The 18508-nt window shown below is 42.0% G+C and overlaps 1 protein-coding gene across 4 annotated transcripts in view; it reads left to right on the top strand.

The window, feature by feature from the left end:
* ESR2 (estrogen receptor 2) overlaps positions 1 to 17562 on the top strand; it is a 41807-nt gene extending 24245 nt beyond the window's left edge. For 3 of the 4 annotated variants that reach the window (XM_027895341.1, XM_027895340.1, XM_027895342.1), the window contains 5 exons: positions 2603 to 2902; positions 8439 to 8577; positions 11120 to 11253; positions 13017 to 13191; positions 15087 to 16539. In XM_027895341.1, the coding sequence (XP_027751142.1) occupies positions 2603 to 2902; positions 8439 to 8577; positions 11120 to 11253; positions 13017 to 13191; positions 15087 to 15276 (938 nt within the window). In that variant the 3' untranslated portion in view covers positions 15277 to 16539. Of the gene's footprint in view, positions 1 to 2602; positions 2903 to 8438; positions 8578 to 11119; positions 11254 to 13016; positions 13192 to 15086 lie in introns of all 4 variants that reach the window. The other variant, XM_027895338.1, reaches the window with a different exon arrangement.
* The last annotated feature ends 946 nt before the right edge of the window (positions 17563 to 18508 follow it).

Below are 18508 nucleotides of genomic sequence, written 5' to 3'. Positions count from 1 at the left end.
TGGGCAAAGTGTGTTCTCCAATGCTGAGAACTTCTTTAATGGTCATCCTGCTTTCTTTTACCTCTGACATGGTTTACTGAACAAGCAGCAAGTGAGAGTGGTAGCCACGTGAAGTTGAAAGGCCCACATGCCAAAAGTCCTGGCACACTCTGTTGGTCCTTGTCCAGTATTTTCAGTACCTTTAGGTTGTACCTGAGTGGCCTTAGCATCTCACCTCTCTCACAGATTGACTCAAATGCTATTTAACAGCTGCTGAAGACATGACATAACCTGAAAAACTATCTCGTCAGGAACCTCCACACTGAGGGTCTGTATTCACCCAACATTTTATTGAGCAAAGCCTTGTCAACAATATCTGAAATTAATTTTTTTGTGTCCCCACTGCCCTTATTTTTAATTTGGCTTATGTTTGGACCTCTTTGCTAACTGAAACCCAGGACCAGAACTGCATTGCCTGGTTGGGCAAGTCATGGTCTATATAACTGATGGACAGGGATGAAGAATTATAGGAATAGCTGACACCAGCAGCTTGACGAGGGAAGCTGCCACATTGCATGTCCCCAGGTCCAGTATAAAGTCTGAGTAAGTATTGTTATTAGGCAAACACACCCACAATACCTGCGTCTACAGCCAATCATGCAGACCAAAACAGATAGAAAATACAGCAGTCACGCGAACACAGCAGTGGAAAATATGTGTATTTAAATGTTATGGATCCTTCCAGTGGCTGGGTTTCGGCACTCAGTCTGTCAAACAGTCGATATGTGAATCCCCATCTCTCCCCAGCTGATGGCTGTGGGTCTGCAGCCCCACCCCTGTCACTGATACTCAGCCCTTCTTCCCCAAAAGCAGTCACAGAAACACAAGTGCATGGCTTTAGACAGTCATTCCATGTTATCCAGAAGCTGATCCATGGATCCTCTGTTCTTCCAGGTACCTTGTGCACAGTCTCTCGTGTGTGCATACACACACACACACACACACACACAGAGGTCTCTGGCAGCTGGTCCAAAGGTATCACCCTACCAGTAGCTGCCACCCAGATCCTCTTGACTTCCTAGCCGGTTTTCTTGGAATGCCTGGTCCCTCCAGGTGAACTGAAAAGCCTTTTGTGTTGATTTACATGCCGTGTGTCATGGCCAGACAGCAGGCTGATCGTTCTCCTTTGACAGACCTGAGTAACCTGTGCTTCTTGTCTCTGTTTAGGTTCTTGAGGTTCTTCCATTTCCATTGCTCTTTTGCTTCTTTGTCTTCATGCATTTTAAGAAGCCTTTAATCCCATATCCTAATGAAGAAGAACCAGAGTCTGTGACCAGGGCAAGAAGTCTTTAGGCTACACATCAGAAAGACAGAAATAATAATAGTAATGTCAAGATAGTAGCAGTAGCAGAAAGGATGCTTCTGTCAAATTTGTTGTGGGAGTGAATCCCTATGATACAGCTTATTGTGCTTTAAGACTCCATGGTCTCTATGTATGCAATAATAAATGTTGGTCTGAAATAGATTTATGGTAGCACAGACATTTTCATATCTATGAAAACTGAACCTGTGAGAATCATATGTCAGTAAAACTGCTGATGACCAGCATAAAAAATTAACTTCTAAAAGATTTAGAGGACAATTTAGCTGTGATATTAGACTTGTGAAGTGTTGGAGGATTCCAGTTTAAGGATCCCTTTATCATGTTTTTAAATATCTTGACATTTAATAATATGGTACAATCCTGCACATCAGTTACTGCCAAAGAATAGTTGTAAATGAGTGAACGTGATCCTTGTTAGAGAGGAGCTGAAGGGATGAATGAATTCAGAGAGCTGAATAATTAAGCAAATCCCCGTATGACGTGTTTGGAGAAGTTTTTTAGACTCTTTCCTTGGCAGTTATGCAAGAACAGGTAATAGTTATGCCACCAATAACACTGACAGGGAATTGGAGAATGTTTGTTGCTGTCAGAATGAACCATAAATTAAATATAGGAATTTAAGGGACTGTTCTTAGCAACAGAAACAGCGTTCTGCAGGCAGAACTCCAAACAGGGTGTTCGCTCCTGGTTGTAGATATCTGAATTCCCTTTGGAGAAACTCCTGCTGGCTTAATGGGACATCGGGAGAAAATGGGCTGCTACTTGTAAGTCCCTGGCTGAACACCCAGGTAACACTGAGGCCCAGCTGTGCTTTTTCCTGGGGTATTTAATCTGTAAAATGGCCCAGACTTCCAAAAGTCTTTTATTCCCCCAGTTTACACCTAAAGCAGAATTTAGAATCAGCTATCTTCGTTTGCCTTTAAAGACCTGATTTATATCTTTTTGATGTCAGCGGGAGTTTTCCATTGGAATTCTAAAGTGAGTTAACTGAAGTTCAAAAATAAACCTTTTTAAACTTCGTTTCTGTTAAGCAGAATAAACGAGAAACCCTCAGCTGAAGTCAGTGGGAACAAAGTTATGTCAGTGCTGAATGTCCTAAAAACTTGATGTTCAATATTAGAACACCCAATATTAAAGGGTTTCCCCCCCTTCCCTGCAAAAATTTGGATTTACATAATTTACACAATTACCTGCACGAAAACTCCTCCAGTGTAACAGCGTGCCTCTCTCCCGTGCCAGGCTCCAGGAGGGAGCGCTGCGGGTACCGGATCCTGCGCAGCCATCGGAATTCCGAAGATCGGGTGCACTGCGTGGGCAAAGCGAAGAAGTACAACGAGGCTGCCACCCGTGTGAAGGAGATCCTGCTCAGCACGGTCAGCCCCGAGCAGTTCGTCCTGACGCTGCTGGAAGCGGAGCCTCCCAACGTGCTGGTGAGCCGCCCCAGCAAACCCTTCACCGAGGCCTCCATGATGATGTCCCTGACAAAACTGGCAGACAAAGAGCTGGTTCACATGATTGGCTGGGCCAAAAAAATTCCTGGTAAGAGTTTCAGTCTTGTTCTTATTTGTTTTAGTCAGTGCTTTTACCATCGGCGCGTCGTTCTCTGCTCTGAAAGAACAGCACAGTAAGTGCGTGGTGTGAAAGTCAATCTTTTTATCCTTTAAATTAATGCACAATTTATGGGTCTCAGTAATTGGCCCGGATGTCTTTTGATTTAGACAACAACCTAGCCCATAATTTTCTGTCTGTGGTTAGTCATAGAGTAGCTCATTTTACTAAAAAGCATAGCTGGTGTTGTATGTGATTTCTACCTCATTAGCTATAAAATACCTGACAAAGCTGATTTAGAAGGTCCATTTAACACCAGATTCTTTCCTTGAATCCTGATAGAAAGCTCCTAATACAGCTGATGAGAACTGAAATGTGTCCAAGTTCTGGGTGTTTGCAATTACTTCATTTGTCAGAGCTGCTGCACAAAAGCACCAGTGGAGCATAGTGTTGACCTCAGAATTATCGTGTGCACTCCTTCAAAACAAAATTCGATAAGATGCTTTTGGTTGTTGGCAACACAAAGAACATGCACTGAAGTACAACAATATGTGTTAGTGCCTGGAATGTCTTGAATGTGTCCACATTGGCAATGCACCGTTTATCTTCTTACAAACCAGAAGTGGTGAGCATTTTCAGTTCCTTCTCCCTGAAGTACCCATGATTAAAAGAGTCAGAATAAAGAATAAAAGCCAGAATAAAAGCAGCCACCATGCAGAGATGATAGCTGGTTAAGCTGTGCAGAAAAACTTGGTGGCTGGCATAGACTAAACCACAGCCTGTGGCCCTTTAACGAGACCTAAGGTGACCGGACAAGAACAGTGAGCTGAAAACACGGAATAATCGGTGGAGGTGTAGCAGTGTGGGGCTTGATCCTGAGCTGCAGACAGAGTGATCCCCACAGCTGTGTTTACCTTGCATGGCTAATGTGTCCTGCAGTTTGACTGATATTCCTGACCCCATGACCATCAGGACTGAGGAGCCAGCACACCGTGGCTCCTCTCTTGGATTTTGTGCCGGAGGTGCTCGGAATGTCCTTGTGTGAGCTCTGCCCTGGCCATTGTGTGCACTGCAAAGAGCTGCTGCTGCTTGAATACACACTTGGGAAAACATGACAGCAACCCTTCTCTCTAGAAGCAAACTGTGTGCACAGTGCAAGAAACAAACTTGGAGGAGAATATTTCATATAATCCTTGAATTAAGAATTTAGAGTAAGGGAAGCATATCCTATTTCAGGTCTCAGTGGAGTGGCTGATGGTGCAACCAGATCCAGCTGCTGGAGCAGATTAATGTCCAGGCTCAGCCACTGTGCTGGAGGGTGTGATGGTTTTAGGGTGTGCAAATCCCTGGTCAGCTGCTGAGCTGCTGGGAGGAGATGTTTGCACCACAAGAGCATCTCAAGGCACGCTAGACATTTGCAAGGTGACAGCGGCTTTTGCTGTTAGTGTGGGATGTTTTAAACCCCAAGCCTTTATCCTTATTTTTAGTGGTTTAAGAAACTCTAAAAATAATTGTGAAGTAAGTAATCATAAGGGGTTAAATGGTTTCCATTGTTATAACTGCTTGTCTGATCACAAAAACTTGATTAAAAGGTACAATGCAGTGGACTCCACATAGTTACATTTATCTGCTAGGAAGTGAATTATGTAGGAAAACCAGTCTTAGAAAATGACCTCATTTTAAGCAGTATTTCAATGAGAAAAAACCTCAACCTTTTCCATTTTTTTGATTGTTAATAACTTTTTTACCTCTGTTACCTCTTTAAAAAAAAAAAAAAAAAAACAAAAAAAACCAAAAAAACCCCCAAAAAAACAACCACAAGCCCCAAACCTCAGACAGTTGAGATTAATTGTTTTATTATTTTTTTTAAAATTAGTTTCCAAATCGACCCCAATTTTGACATCAATCACTTTTAGTTTATTTTCCACATATGTCAGAAATAATAACTTTCTGTTGGCAGTAAGAGAACTGTATGAAGAAAATCCACTGAAGCAATCAAACCCCTTCAAAACAGTTCCTGTGAATGTTGACACTTTATCACGTGTGTGTTTTTTCTGATCACTCATGTCACACAGAGCAGAAATAAACAGCATTTTAGAATAATGCCAAAAATAGACGTGATGTTTAATATACACCTAATTATAAGAAATATTGTCATGTTACATGGCAGTTGGAGCTTTTATTTCAATATAGGTTAATTTTTTTTTTTAATTAAAAAGCTGTGATGACTAAATTTTAGGACACAGAATTTCATTTCATTGAAACTCTTGCCTGATGCCAATCCATGCCTGGTTCCTGGAGGTAAAGGCTTAGAAAAAAAAATACAGACTTCTTGAGTGAAGGCCCAGTGAGTAATTTTCCTTTCTGAAAAGCTGAATATTTTCTTTTGAGTACCTGGGTTAGAAGCCCATTTTCACCTCTAAGTTATTACTGGATATTATTTTGACACATACTGAAAGTGAAAGAAAATGTTTTTATTTCTCCTTATATTAATATATATATTAATCTCCTTATGCTTATATTAATAGTAACAATTTTCCTAAATAGGAGAAATACACATTTATATTTTATGGTTTTTTCATCTTTAGTATTTAATAACAGTCTTTTGTTAAGAATTTTGCTCTGTGGCTGTATTTTTGTCTGTACTTTCAGCCTAATGGATTGTATTTTTGTTGTTGCTCAGTAAAATAGAAGCTGACATTTGGATTTTTTTTTTTCCTTCTGAATTCCAAGTATTTTAATTCTCAGTTGTCAGGCAGCAGAACACAGCTTCTGTAACTGCCTTTTGCTTTGTTGACCTGGTCTAAAAGAGTTCAACACGGTTCATCGCTGAACCTGTATTGCAAATCAGTAAGATGTTGTCACAATATTGAAATTTGGATTGATTATGCAACCTAGTGTGTTGCTGACCAGAGCAGTGTGCCTTTTTCTAGTCATTACACATCCAGCCCAAGTTTTTTTCCTCAGCTATCTTAGCAATTTGTAATTAAATGATAAGGCATGGAGCACACAATTTAAAGGATGTGTACTACAGCCACAGAAAAATTAGTCTGCAGGAAATGAGACTTCTGACACTGCAGTGGAAGATGTGCTGTCCTCAATCCTTAGAGCATGAAGTTGTTAGGAAAAGGGAAAGTATAAGTCCTTCTAAGAACTGTGCTCAATGGTCATAAATCCTACTGCTACTACTGATAATGTGAGTTTAGCAGATGACATCCGTGATAAATCTGGATCTTTAACTACCTGTAGATTGAACACTGGGACTTGGTCTGACACCTCACTCCACTGAGAGAGTTTTTAACCCTGATAACTCGTTGTTTATGCCAGAGAAATCAGTACACTGCGGTGTAAATGTTTATTTAAATAAACTCTGACATGTCTTTCAGCTGTTGTTGTTTCCCAGCAAACTGCCACTGTCAGTTTATACTATTCACACTTCCATGGTTGTTTTCCCAAAAGCACTTTTAAATGATGAATGTGTGTGTGGCAGCAAATCTGATATTGTCTGTGCATCCTGCAGTGAATTCAGTGACGGGGGAGACAGGAGGGAAGGTACCGCTCACAGGCTGCTGTTTACCCTTCCCATGAAATCAGAAGCAAGGCTGCACCAATGTCAAAAGGCAGAAGTTTAGTGATGATAGGAGAGAGTGAGCATTACCCAGTTAATGTCAGCCTGAGGCTCTCACTGATTGTCTTCCAGCCTGGCAGTTTAATAAGGTTAAAATACAAGGAGTGCTTGTATAAATTACTGACAGCGGATTCTTTGGCAGCACAAAAGTCCCGTGTGCATTTTAAGACCTCAGACAACTTGGAGGAATTACAGGAAGCCTGTCTCCCATGGCCAGGCTGTAAGGATTTCTCACCATGCAGAGTTGTAGGCGTCAGCTCGTCCGAAAATGGAGCACCTTTGCTAAGGGACAAGACAAAGGAGCTCAGCTTTGAAACTGTGGCCTCATCTTGGTTTTGACCTCTGACTGGCACTTCATCATATCTGTGTTTTACTCCCTGACTGAGCAGTCTGCTTTCCCACTCGTGTTTTGATAATCTACACTTCTGCTCTTTTGGTTTGGAGTGTGTAAATTTTACTCCACTTTTTTTTTTTTTTTTTTCTTCTAGGCATTATTTTTCCCCCCGTTGTTTTTTGCAGGGAAAGGGAAGGTAATGACTGTCTCTCCCTTCTGGCCATGCTGCAGTGCTATCTAAGGCCTTGCTATAAGTTCTGGAGAGAAATAAATCATGGGATCAGAATCATAGAATAACAGAATGGTTTGGATTGGAAGGGACCTTAAAGACTGTCTTGTCCCCACAGGCAAGGACACCTGCCACCAGAGCAAGTTGTTTAAAGCCCCATCCAGCCTGGCCTTGAACACATCCAGGGATGGGGCAGCCACAGCTTCTCTGGGCAACCTGTGCCAGGGTCTCCCCACCCTCACAGTCAAGAATTTCTTTCTAGCATTTCTCCTCTTTTAGTTTAAAACCATTTCTCTCTTATCCTATCACTTATCTGCCTGTTTTAAAAATCACTCTCCCACTTTTTTATAACCCCCCTATAAGTTTTGGAAGGCCACAGTGAGGTCTTCCCAGAGCCTTCTCTTTCTCCAAAGAGAGAGCAACGGCAGCTCTCTCAGCCTGTCTCCATAACAGAGGTGTTCCAGCCTTTGGATCATCTTTGTGCCTTCCTCTGGACCTGCTTTAACAAATCCACATCATTCTTGTGCTGGGGACCCCAGAGCAGGAGACAGCACTCCAGGTGGAGACTCAGCACAGCAGAGCAGAGGGGCACAATCACCCCCCCCTGAATTGCTGGCCACGCTGATTTTGGTGCAGCCCAGGATGCAGATCAGGTTTATGCACAACGGCATTAATTCTGTTCTTGCTTCTGCAATTCCATGGATGGAGGCAATGAGGACGCTGCTGCTTCCACTGACTGTCCTTGCCTACTTTTTTTCCTGGTTTACTGAAATTTTGGGGAAGGACAGAGCAGAAAGTGGATGGGATCAACACATTTCATTTACAATGGGGATGAAAGCACAGAGGCCACAAGATGTGTGTTCTTTCACAGTTACCCAACAAACCAAAGAATGTGCCTGCCATGAGATAAAAAACACCCTGCAGGCAGCAACCTTATATGTTCTGGGGAAAGAACAGATTATTTTCCTAGGAGTCTTCTGCAGCCACCTCTGACAAGTGTGAGTTTCCCGAGGGATTCCCTGGTGCCTCCCAGAAGGCCAAGGTGGCCAAGCACAAAGCAGGTCCTCTGCAGTCACTTGAGTTTCACCAGCTCTGTGGGGGTAAATGCACTGGAAAACCACTCTGCTTTATTCCAAATGTTTTGTGGAAGATTTGACAATAACAAATATTTTTATTCCTGTTTCAAATGGCAGGATGGTGCTTGGGGTGTCAGTGCTCCCTTGTCTGCCTTTCTTCCCAACCCACTGTTCTCTTTGTTTCTCATATGCTCATTCTTCCTAATCAAAACAGAGGAAGAAACAAATTGATTTATTTTATGCTGTTTTCATCACTTTAGGCTTCATTGATCTCAGCCTCTATGACCAAGTGAGGCTCTTGGAGAGCTGCTGGATGGAGGTTCTAATGATTGGTTTGATGTGGAGATCAATTGACCATCCAGGGAAACTGATTTTTGCACCAGACCTTGTATTAGACAGGTAAAAGAAATAAATTTCTTGAGATCACTTCATATCAGCATGTTTGGAACTGGAGTGAATGGTAAGAGGAAGAGGATTAAGTATGGGAGATGCTATTAACATTTTATCTGACACTATAATTTACTGATATTTGTAACAATGATGCCCTGAGGTTCCACGTCCTTATGGGGGTTTAAGGAATGCTGAGCATAAACAGTATTGTTGAACGTGCAAATTCCTGGATTCATGTGGCTGTGACTGTGTGAAGTTTCTCTGCATTTTTCACACCTACTGCTGGTTTTGTTTCTTTTGTTCTGTGTCTCTAGGTGGTGAAACTATAGATACATCCTTGTCCATTTGTCCCTACACTCCTCCTTAAAAAGCAGATATAGTGTCAGGCAGTATTTGAATTATTTTAGGTGGGTTTCCTACCTGTTTTCCTTCCTCCTGTTACTGCAGACTTCATAGCTATCCATAATAATGAACATTGCAGCATTAGCCCAAAGGGATTTGAAACTCCTAGCTTGCTGTTGAATACTGAGAATATTTTTTTCAAGACAAAGAAGGGTGTTTTCAAGTTTATAGATTATTTCCCCATAGCATCATGTACCAAGAGGGTTGATTATGGGTTACTAAGCGTGTTTTTCTACAGAACTTTAGAGGAATTTGACCTGAGCTTCACACTGGTAAAAAGTCAGGGAAACAATCTACTCTCTTGGGTTGTCTTAAAATGTCTCTTAGCCCTTTCAATCCGGGGAAATTCAGATTTGCACCAGTTAGTAATTATCATCACAGATACAGAAGGCAGAATGGGCTAATAAGAGAAATAAATTTAATTTATTAAATACAGGCAATAAATTGTAATTTACTTGTATAAAATTCAGTGCAAGGCCAAGCTGCATTGTTCAGCGCAATGATAAGAAATTGATGAAAATGTATGATACCTGGAATTTCTCAGAAGCTAATATGTGCTGAATAGAGTGATGTTATTTGATGTGTTCCTTCATTTCCTCAAGACTTGGCAGAGTGGGAGCTTACAAGCATCTGGATGTGCTGTCATTTTATTTAAGATGTCCTTAGACAAACCTGGTCTGTAACTTGATCTTTTCATCTTAGCTGAACTTAGAATCCCAGAATGGTTTGGGCTGGAAGGGACTTTAAAGATCATCCCGTTCCAACCCCCCTGCCTTGGGCAGGGCCACCTTCCACTATCCCAGGTTGCTCAGAGCCCCATCCAACCTGGCCTTGGACACTTCCAGGGATGGGGCAGCCACAGCTTCTCTGGGCAACCTGTGCCAGGGCCTCAGCACCCTCAGAGCAAAGAATTTCTTCCTGATATCCAATCTAAACCCCCTCTCTGTCACTTTGAAGCCATTTCCCCTTGTCCTGTCACTCCATGCCCTTGTCCAAAGTTCTTCTCCAGCTCCCATGGAGCCCCCTGAGGCTCTGCAAAAGGCTCCAGGATCTCCCCAGAGCCTTCAGATGCATTTCCTACCTAACCTTTGCAGACAAGGACTTCTCTGATTCTCGTGTCCTTGTTTGGAATCTGGCAGCTGTCTGTCCTTCTCCAAAGCTGAAAATTCTCCTTTGCTGTGAGGAACACAGGAAACTGGGTGATATTCAGGAGAAACAGTAAATGTCTTTAGTTCTCCTGCACTGCTGTGCTTAAATCTGTCTCATCTTAAAATATTACAGAGAAAAAAAAACCCCAAACTGTTACAAATAGTATAAGAAGCCTCCTTTCGGATATTGCATTGCAGAGCTTAACTGCTTTTTAAGTAGAGTACATGTAAAAAAAAAAAAAATCAAAAACTGGAGTAGTAACTTCAGTGATTTGAAATGTGCTGCTACTTAATTTTAGACCTATTAGAATGTCTTAGGTTTGTTTGGGTTTGGTTTTTTTTTTTCAGATCAAGAAATGAGACCAATTCCGGTACCAAAATGGAGAAAGTTGTATTTTTTAAACACTTGCAAAAGTAAAAACAAACGAACAAACAAACTACAAAACCACCAAACCCCCCAAAATCTGTTTATATTTCAATAACTTCAAAGAGAAAGGTGCTAGGGGATAGGGACAAGGGGTTGTTTTATTCTTTAAAAATGTCTTATTATTCCAAGACACTTATTTAAGGGGATTTTTTTCTTTTTTTCACCAAGTCCTGAGGCCTCCATCAGGTGAAACCACGATGTTATTGGTTATGATAACTCCTTGTGAAACAAATCTGGAGAATGATTCAAGGCAGTCCTGTGCCCTTCACTGCGGGGTTTCAAACTGATTACCCAGACTTACACTGGCTGAGAGGATAAAGCCTCTTACAGAAATATGATCATACTTATGATCAATCCTGCTTGCACTTTGGAGAGAAAATCAGTTTCTTATAAGTGCTGACCTTTTATATCAGTGTAATTTTCAATTTGGATTTCATGAGAGAACGTTTTAAATTCTCCCAAAGATGAGATAGATGGGCCTTTTGCAGCTTCTTTTGTGCTTTGAATTTTATCTGCCTGAGTCAGAGTACCTTAATTCTGCCTTTCCAGTAACATTTTGTATGTGTTTCCATAGGGACGAGGGGAAATGCGTAGAAGGAATTTTGGAGATCTTTGACATGCTCCTGGCCATGACCTCGAGGTTCCGAGAGCTGAAGCTGCAGCACAAGGAGTATCTGTGTGTCAAGGCAATGATCCTCCTCAATTCCAGTGAGTGTGTGGTCGGGTTTAATACTCCCCAAACTGTACTTTTTATTTTCAGGGTGTCTGGGAAATCAGCCCCAAAACCACTGAAATACCACGTGAGATAAAACTGTTGAAAGAGGATAATAGAAAAGGACTTCGACTCTCTGGTGGATTGTGAAGATTGTTGCTTGATAAACTTCCAGGCTGTCTCATTTGTTGGGTTTAGGGGCTGTGTCTTGTTGTAAGAGTTGCACAACAGACCACACGAGGTGGGGCCCGTGGCCCAGGCTGTGAGTCTGTCCTTTTCAGTGGGAACTTTTGCTCCTCTCTCTCTGGATCCTGCTCCTCTGGGAAGTTGTTGTACAACTCTACAAACCCGTCCTGAATTCCTGTTTCTAGTAAAGCTAGTTACTCAACTGAGTCATGATTAATTGGGCTTAAATATTCCTATTTAACGGTAGTTAGTTGGTAGAAATGATTGAAAGTACTCAACAGCTCTGCAAGGTGAATTTCAGGACAGTAGCTTTGTTTTGCAGGCTCTTACAAAGGGCAAGGAGTAGTGTGTGTTTGCTATTTTAGGGTAGTCTAAAGCAGTAAAAATGATTTTTGGCCCCAAAACATTTTGTAGCTAATGCTGTCAGAATAATCCAACAACAGAATAACAGCTAAACTATTTACATCTACTGCTTTCAGCAAGAAGCTGCTGCATAAATCTTAGTCCAGTACTAAAGTCCAGCTGCCCACTTATCCCACTTCTCTGCCTACTTGTTTGGGTGGGGGTGTTGATCTGCTGCAGGGCAGGAAGGCTCTGCAGAGGGGTCAGACAGGCTGGATTCGTGGGCAGAGACCAGTGGTGTGAGGTTCAACAAGACCAAGTGCTGGGTCCTGCACTTTTGCCACAATAAGCTCATTCAGTGCTACAGGTTGAGGGCAGAGTGGTTGGAAAGCCATGATGATGATGATGATGATGATGATAGGAAATGAGATTTCAGTGATGATGAGGATGAGAGGAAATGGCCTTAAGCTGCACCAGGGGAGGTTTAGATTGGATATGAGGAACAATTTCTTCACCAAAAGGGTGGTCAGGCATTGGAAGAGGCTGCCCAGGGAAGTGGTGGAGTCACCATCTCTGGAGTGACTTAAAAGAGGTCTGGATGTGGCACCTGGGGACGTGGTTCAGTGGTGGGCTTGGCGGCGCTGATGTTAAAGGTTTGACTCAGTGATCTTAGAGGTCTTTTCCAACCCAAATGGTTCTATAATTCTATGGATGCCATTACTTCTTTTTTTTTCCTAAAATACCCACCACAACCAAGCAGCCAAAAAACCCAACAGAAACCCCACCTGTAATCAGCCTTGTTTTCTTGAGAGGCTCACTTCTCAAAAAGTCTCTCCTTTTACCTTTCCTTGCTCTGCTTTCTTGTCAAAATCTTTTGCTCCTAATTTTCAAGGTGTTATGGAACACTGTCCTTCTGTAAGTGTCTCTGGAAGGATTTTTTGGTTGGTTGGTTTGTGGTTTTTTGTTGTTGTTTGTTTGTTTGTTTGTTTGTTTTTTGTCCCAGGTTGTCTTCTGCTTTATCAATAATGTTGTTGTGTGTTTCCAAATCTTCCTAGTGCTGATTTCTTTTCTTCCTTTTCCATATCCCCAATCTCTTTTTTTTGTTGTTTTGTTTTTGTTTTTGCCGACTTTTAAGATTTTTCAGTGCAGACACATCAGAAAAAAATCCACAGTCACTGTTTTTTTTTCCTTCCTCATGAGCAGCAAATACTTCTTTCTCTTCTCTGGTTAGGCATGTTTCCCTTGTCAGCAGAAGAACCTGAAAGCAACAGGAAGCTGCATCACCTGCTTAACGTGGTGACAGATGCTTTGGTGTGGGTTATTGCGAAGAGTGGGATCCCCTCCCAGCAGCAAACAACTCGTCTGGCCAACTTGCTGATGCTCCTCTCTCACGTCAGGCACGCAAGGTACATTTTACAGAGTGTGGGTAACATGTAAGGCACTGGTGGTTGTTTATTACAGCAAAAAAGGAAGGGCAGAACTCCAGAGCACTCCTGAGGGGATCCTTTTCACCTCTGTCACTGTGGGGCTTTTCCTTCCTAGCACAGCAAAACAGGCAGGATGCTCAAGTGCTTGCTGGCACTCAAAAGTGATGTGATATTAAAAGGCTTTCTTAAGCTTATCACATTCAATTGTTCTTTATGTATCTGCCTGATATAACAATATAGAACAATAAAAACACAAATTCAGCCTTTCAAAAAAACCCAACAACAAAACAACACCCAGCTATCAAAACTCTTCTATGTAAAATAAAAATCTCCAAAACTGGTCTGCTGTGGGCTTTGGTGGAGCAAAGTGGACTTGGGGTGCCATGTTTTTCCCAGACCGAATTTTTTCTCTTTTGTTTGGCACCACAGCATTTTTGCCAAGTGACTTATGCTACAGCAATGCCAGACTCTTGCTTTCCTCTTGGGAAGCAGTTCCTCTTCTCCCTGCCTCACCCTGGACCTCCTTCAGCTCTTTATCTTTGTTTGTGGTACAACAGACTGAAGCGCGGGATCCTACAAATAGATGCTTTAATTTTGGGGCTGTTTGTAATTTAAATTATTACCCAGAGGCCAGCTAGTCACTAAGCTGGCTTGGCTTTGGACTGTGTGTCCGGGGAAGAGGTCCTGGGACCAGGACACTCAGAGGAGAGCTGGGCATATCTGTAGGGACACTGGAAAAGTTTGAGAGCTGGCCTTGCAGACCCTCCAGCACCAGGCAGAGCTGAACCTGCCTCATGTCTGGGATGCAGTGCCATCACCTGGATTGCCCTCTGTGGTGTGACTCCACGTCACAGCTTTGCAGGAGGTGTTCTGGCATTCTGTGAATAAACACTGTGAATCTTTGCAAAATTTTGTATGTTTTCTCATTAAGCCAAGATTTTTTTTGTGCTGTGTCTCCCTCAGCCAAAATCTGGAGGCTACTTCTTGTGTCATGTCTCTTTTATGTTCCTTAGTGCTGGTCAATTAGACTTTGTTGCACTAATTGATGCACTCAGTCTTAATTACCAAATGACGTAGGAGTCTTGAGAGCTGGGTGTAGGAGAGAGGCTGCAATTTCTTCTTTACCATTAACATATTCTTAAGTCTTGAATTGTAGCAGAACCTTGTTTATCTGGAAGCATTGGCCCCCCTCCCAATCCAACCCACCAGGTCAGCTGTCTTCTGCTACTTCCACGGGGATAAATTTGGTGTTGAGCAAATGCCCATAGATTTCAACCCCTTGAGTGCATCTGTTGCATAAATATGCGTGACTGCAGTGACACTGTTAGTCCCAGCCGTGAGGCAGCACTGGGTGTTCAAGTTAACAAGGTAGCGTTGTATCTCCATGAATAATAAAAAGATTACTTTTAAGCTCTGTAGCCATCTGCAAAATCTGACACTGGACATGCAGAGAGTAAACAAAGTGCTTGGAGTTAGCCAGGGTAGTTCTTCATCCTCAGCCGGGCAGGAGAGGTAGGTAGTCAGTAAATGCATGTAGTAAATTCCCCTTTTATACAAAGATTCAGTGTGTGGCCTCCCACCTTTACAGCATCCAAGAGGTTTTATCTTTCATTTCAATAGGGTGGTACATCTGAATTATTTCCTGAAGTCAGTTTGCGTGGTGTAAAACAAATCTTGGTTCTCTAAATATTAAAACACCCTTAAAGCGTTGGGTTGTTGTTACTGTTGATAGTGGTGAGTGATCTCAGGGATCACAGCAGCTCAATCCTCCTAGCTCCAAACAAAAAAGGGACTCTCTTGAAGCCATGAGCGTGTTTTTCTTCTCTGCACTGTTGGATGCAGATCTCTGACTTACTTTCTGTTCTCCTGCACAGTAACAAGGGAATGGAGCACCTCCTGAGCATGAAGTGTAAAAACGTGGTGCCAGTGTATGACTTGCTGCTGGAGATGCTGAATGCACACACTTTCCGAGGGCAAAGGAAGTCCCCAACCACACACCCCGAGTTTGGCTCCTTGGAGCAAATGGAGCCTGGAGACAGCCTGAGAAACGGGGCAGCCCAGTAACTGTGCCGAGACCTGCAAATGTGAAGCCTTTTCAAAACTGGGGGAGAAAACAGAACTGCTGTGATGGGGCTGCTGAAGTGTGACCTGGTGTGAGTTCCCACGTCTGCTGGGTCTGCACAGCGGTGTCTCGGGATCAGCTGTGGGGTGCACACCTCTCTCCACGCTTCTGTAACAGCTGCACTTTTACAGTGCCTTTTCTGAGACTCTTCAAAAGCACCTTACGAAATCAAGCCTCAGAACAGCACTGTGGGACAGGGAGTCACTGCCTCTCCTTCTCAGGGGCAGGTGAGCTGAGACAGGAGATAAGGGAGTGTTTTGAGGTGGCAGAAGAAGCCTGTGCCAGAGCTTGGGGTGAGCCCCAAGATCTCTGTCTCCCACAGCAAGGCTTTTTAAGCGCTGACTGGACAATCTCTTCTTTCGGCATGGGATGGTATGAAATGTAGAGCATTATTATTTGGGACAGATGTGTTTACCTGTGTGTGCTGGTCCCTGGGGAATGCCTGCTCTGCAGCTGATCTAAAGTGCCGAGATATGAACAGTGTAAAGGAGTTTATTCTGTTCTTAAATATGCAATGGCTGTAACGGCCTTTGTTTGAGGGTCATTTGAAATAGCTTCTAGGGCCAGTTCAGAGCCTCTTCAGAAAGTTTAAACTGAGCTTAAGTTCGTATTTTGTGAGCCTGTTCTTTACACTCACAGTATTATCTGTGTATAATTCTTCAATGCTTTAAACAATGACCAAACCGTCTGGATATTTCAGTCAATGCCTACCTTTGAAATGTGTTTTGTCTGTGAGATTAACATGTTGTTTTATATATTTATTAATGATGTTAAATCTGTTCTAATGATTAGTTTCAAGAGGTTGCTCTGTGAATATTGTTTGCATTTGTATATGATCCGCTAATCAGGCCTTGTGAAATCCATTAGAAACAAACCATCCCTTCCCTTTCGACTGGTGTGTGGAATTCTGCCCTGCCCACCCAAAAGCTCTTGTAGGGGATGAGGAAGTGGATGGGAATGTAAAGGGGGACCTGTTTTTGCCTGCTGCCCTGAGGTTTGCTGCTTGCTTGTTTTCAACTCGCATGGCACCTTATGCTGTGGTTTCATAACTCGCGTAGGAGCCCTCAAAGAGTGGGGATGGGGATAATGGTCCTGGCACTACTTTGCTTTGCAAGTGTGATGACTTGTTTGATTTTCACTGAGGATGTAGTGGGTTTGAACTCCCATATCGTGCTGATTTCTGCGTGTGTTTAAGCTGCACTGAGCAAAACCATCCAGGTGGAATAGCCTGGCTGACGGCCCCAGTGATCAGCAGGGTGGCATCATTCATTCTGGCAATTGTCACTCTAAATGGGTATGTTTAAATGTAACACATGCATGTTCTGGGCATTTCAGGTATGGTGAAATTAAATTAGGATCACACCAAATGTCTATTTTGAGCCAATAAGTCTTTTGGATTAGGACTTGGATTAGTATGTAATAGTATTATTAGTATTGATGAGTATGTATTAGTATTATATTAGTAAAATATGCCATTTGCATATTTGGAATATTGGCCAAACCTAATCTTGATGGTTTTTTAAAGCCAAGGACAGTATTTTTTATAGGAGGAGCATAAAGACTTTTCAGTGAGGCACACAAATCTATTGTCTTGTTCTGATCTTGTACTATACCAGATACTGCTGCTGATCCAAATTTTTACTTGCTACCTTTTTATTGTTTTTAAGAAACTGTAATATAGCAGTGCCCTTCTAAAGAGGTGTAATATCTACTACAAAAAACAAAAGGAAAAAAAATGTGAGTAGAGTCTAGAAGTCATTGGTACTTTCATTTTGAGGGACGTTTTGCTGTGAAACAAACCTGTCTCAGTGTTTCTTGGGCTTGATTGCATTCTGGCCTCAGTGTCTGTTGTATTGATCTGTGATTTTCCTTATCCTGTATAATTTCTTTGTTTAATACAGTTTTTCACAGAAATGTTTAAGTGGTTGGTTGGTTTGTTTTGCTTTTAAAGTGTTGAATTAATGTACCATCTTGGAACAAACCTCTTTAAAAGAAAATGGGAAGGACTGGGTACGAATCATGAAATTGGCTTCTAAATGGAAATTTGCTGTGGACTGACTCTGTAAAAGGGCAGTGCTGCAGATTTGTGCCCCATGTCATTATTCATATATGCTGCTGCTAACACAGTGCAAATAGGAAAATGACGTGATTTTAACCTGCTTTTTGTCTTGCTGAACACAACTTTTATTAAAAGTTACCACCAGTGTTTTCAAATGGTCCAGAGTCAACAGCTGTCGAGTCTGGGTTCATGTAACTGTGTTCAAATTCAGGTAGGGAGAGAAGAAAGGAAGAAGGAAAGGTTCAAACTTTTCCTTGTGCATGCTGTTTAAAAACATGCTGAGGTTCCTCTCAAATCTGGAACTAGAGCCAAATGATAAAACCACCTTGGATTGTGTTTGTTTTTAAAGAAATGTGGAGCTTTGTCTCCAAGAATGGGTGACCTTTTCCACATCTCTGTCTTCCTGCAAACTACCTATTACCTTTACTGCTGTCACTCTGCCAGTCAGGGAGGACAGTGTGGTGGAGAGATGTGTAGATGTGTTGAAACAATCTCCCTTGAGACAGTGCCCAACAGGGTGGGTCCTTCCAAAATGTGTAGCAAACTAAGACAGGTGGCACTTGAAGATTTTTTTTTTCCAATAAATATGCATATTTCCATAATCATCTCCCTGCCAAAGAAATAAAGACTTCAACTCAAAACTAGTTTGGGGCTGGTTTCACTCCTCCAAGGCACGTGCACAGGTCCTGCTTGCTCTAACTATTGCATCTGTCCTCTCTTTTTAATCTTTTTTCATCTTTTTTTCCCTTCCCTGACCACTAACAACCCACTCCCGGGCAAGATGATGACAAATTGGTGGGTAATACAGAATGTCTTGTTTAAAGTAGACTTCAGTGTCAGCCTATGGAGCAGTGATTGTAATCAACTGGAAATAAAATTATTTAAAATAAGTTTTGGGGAAAAAAAAAGATTTAAGTTATTTCCCAGACTTTTTTTTTTTTTTTGGTGACATTTTGAGATAATTTCTTGAAAGCTCCTCTTTTTATATATTACATCAGCTCAACAATTTGATATAACTGTACATAATGAAAGGAAATTGTAGGCTATGAAATTTTCTTTAGACCTTTTAACACTGTTCAATTTTTTTCCCCCCTGCACAGGTTCTTTAATGGCAG

The sequence above is a fragment of the Empidonax traillii genome, unplaced genomic scaffold (assembly GCF_003031625.1).
Source record: "Empidonax traillii isolate 1590-97213 ecotype Southwest subspecies unplaced genomic scaffold, ASM303162v1 scaffold457:size789790, whole genome shotgun sequence".
Lineage (NCBI taxonomy): Eukaryota > Metazoa > Chordata > Aves > Passeriformes > Tyrannidae > Empidonax > Empidonax traillii.
This window is presented reverse-complemented; position numbering and strand designations above follow the sequence as displayed.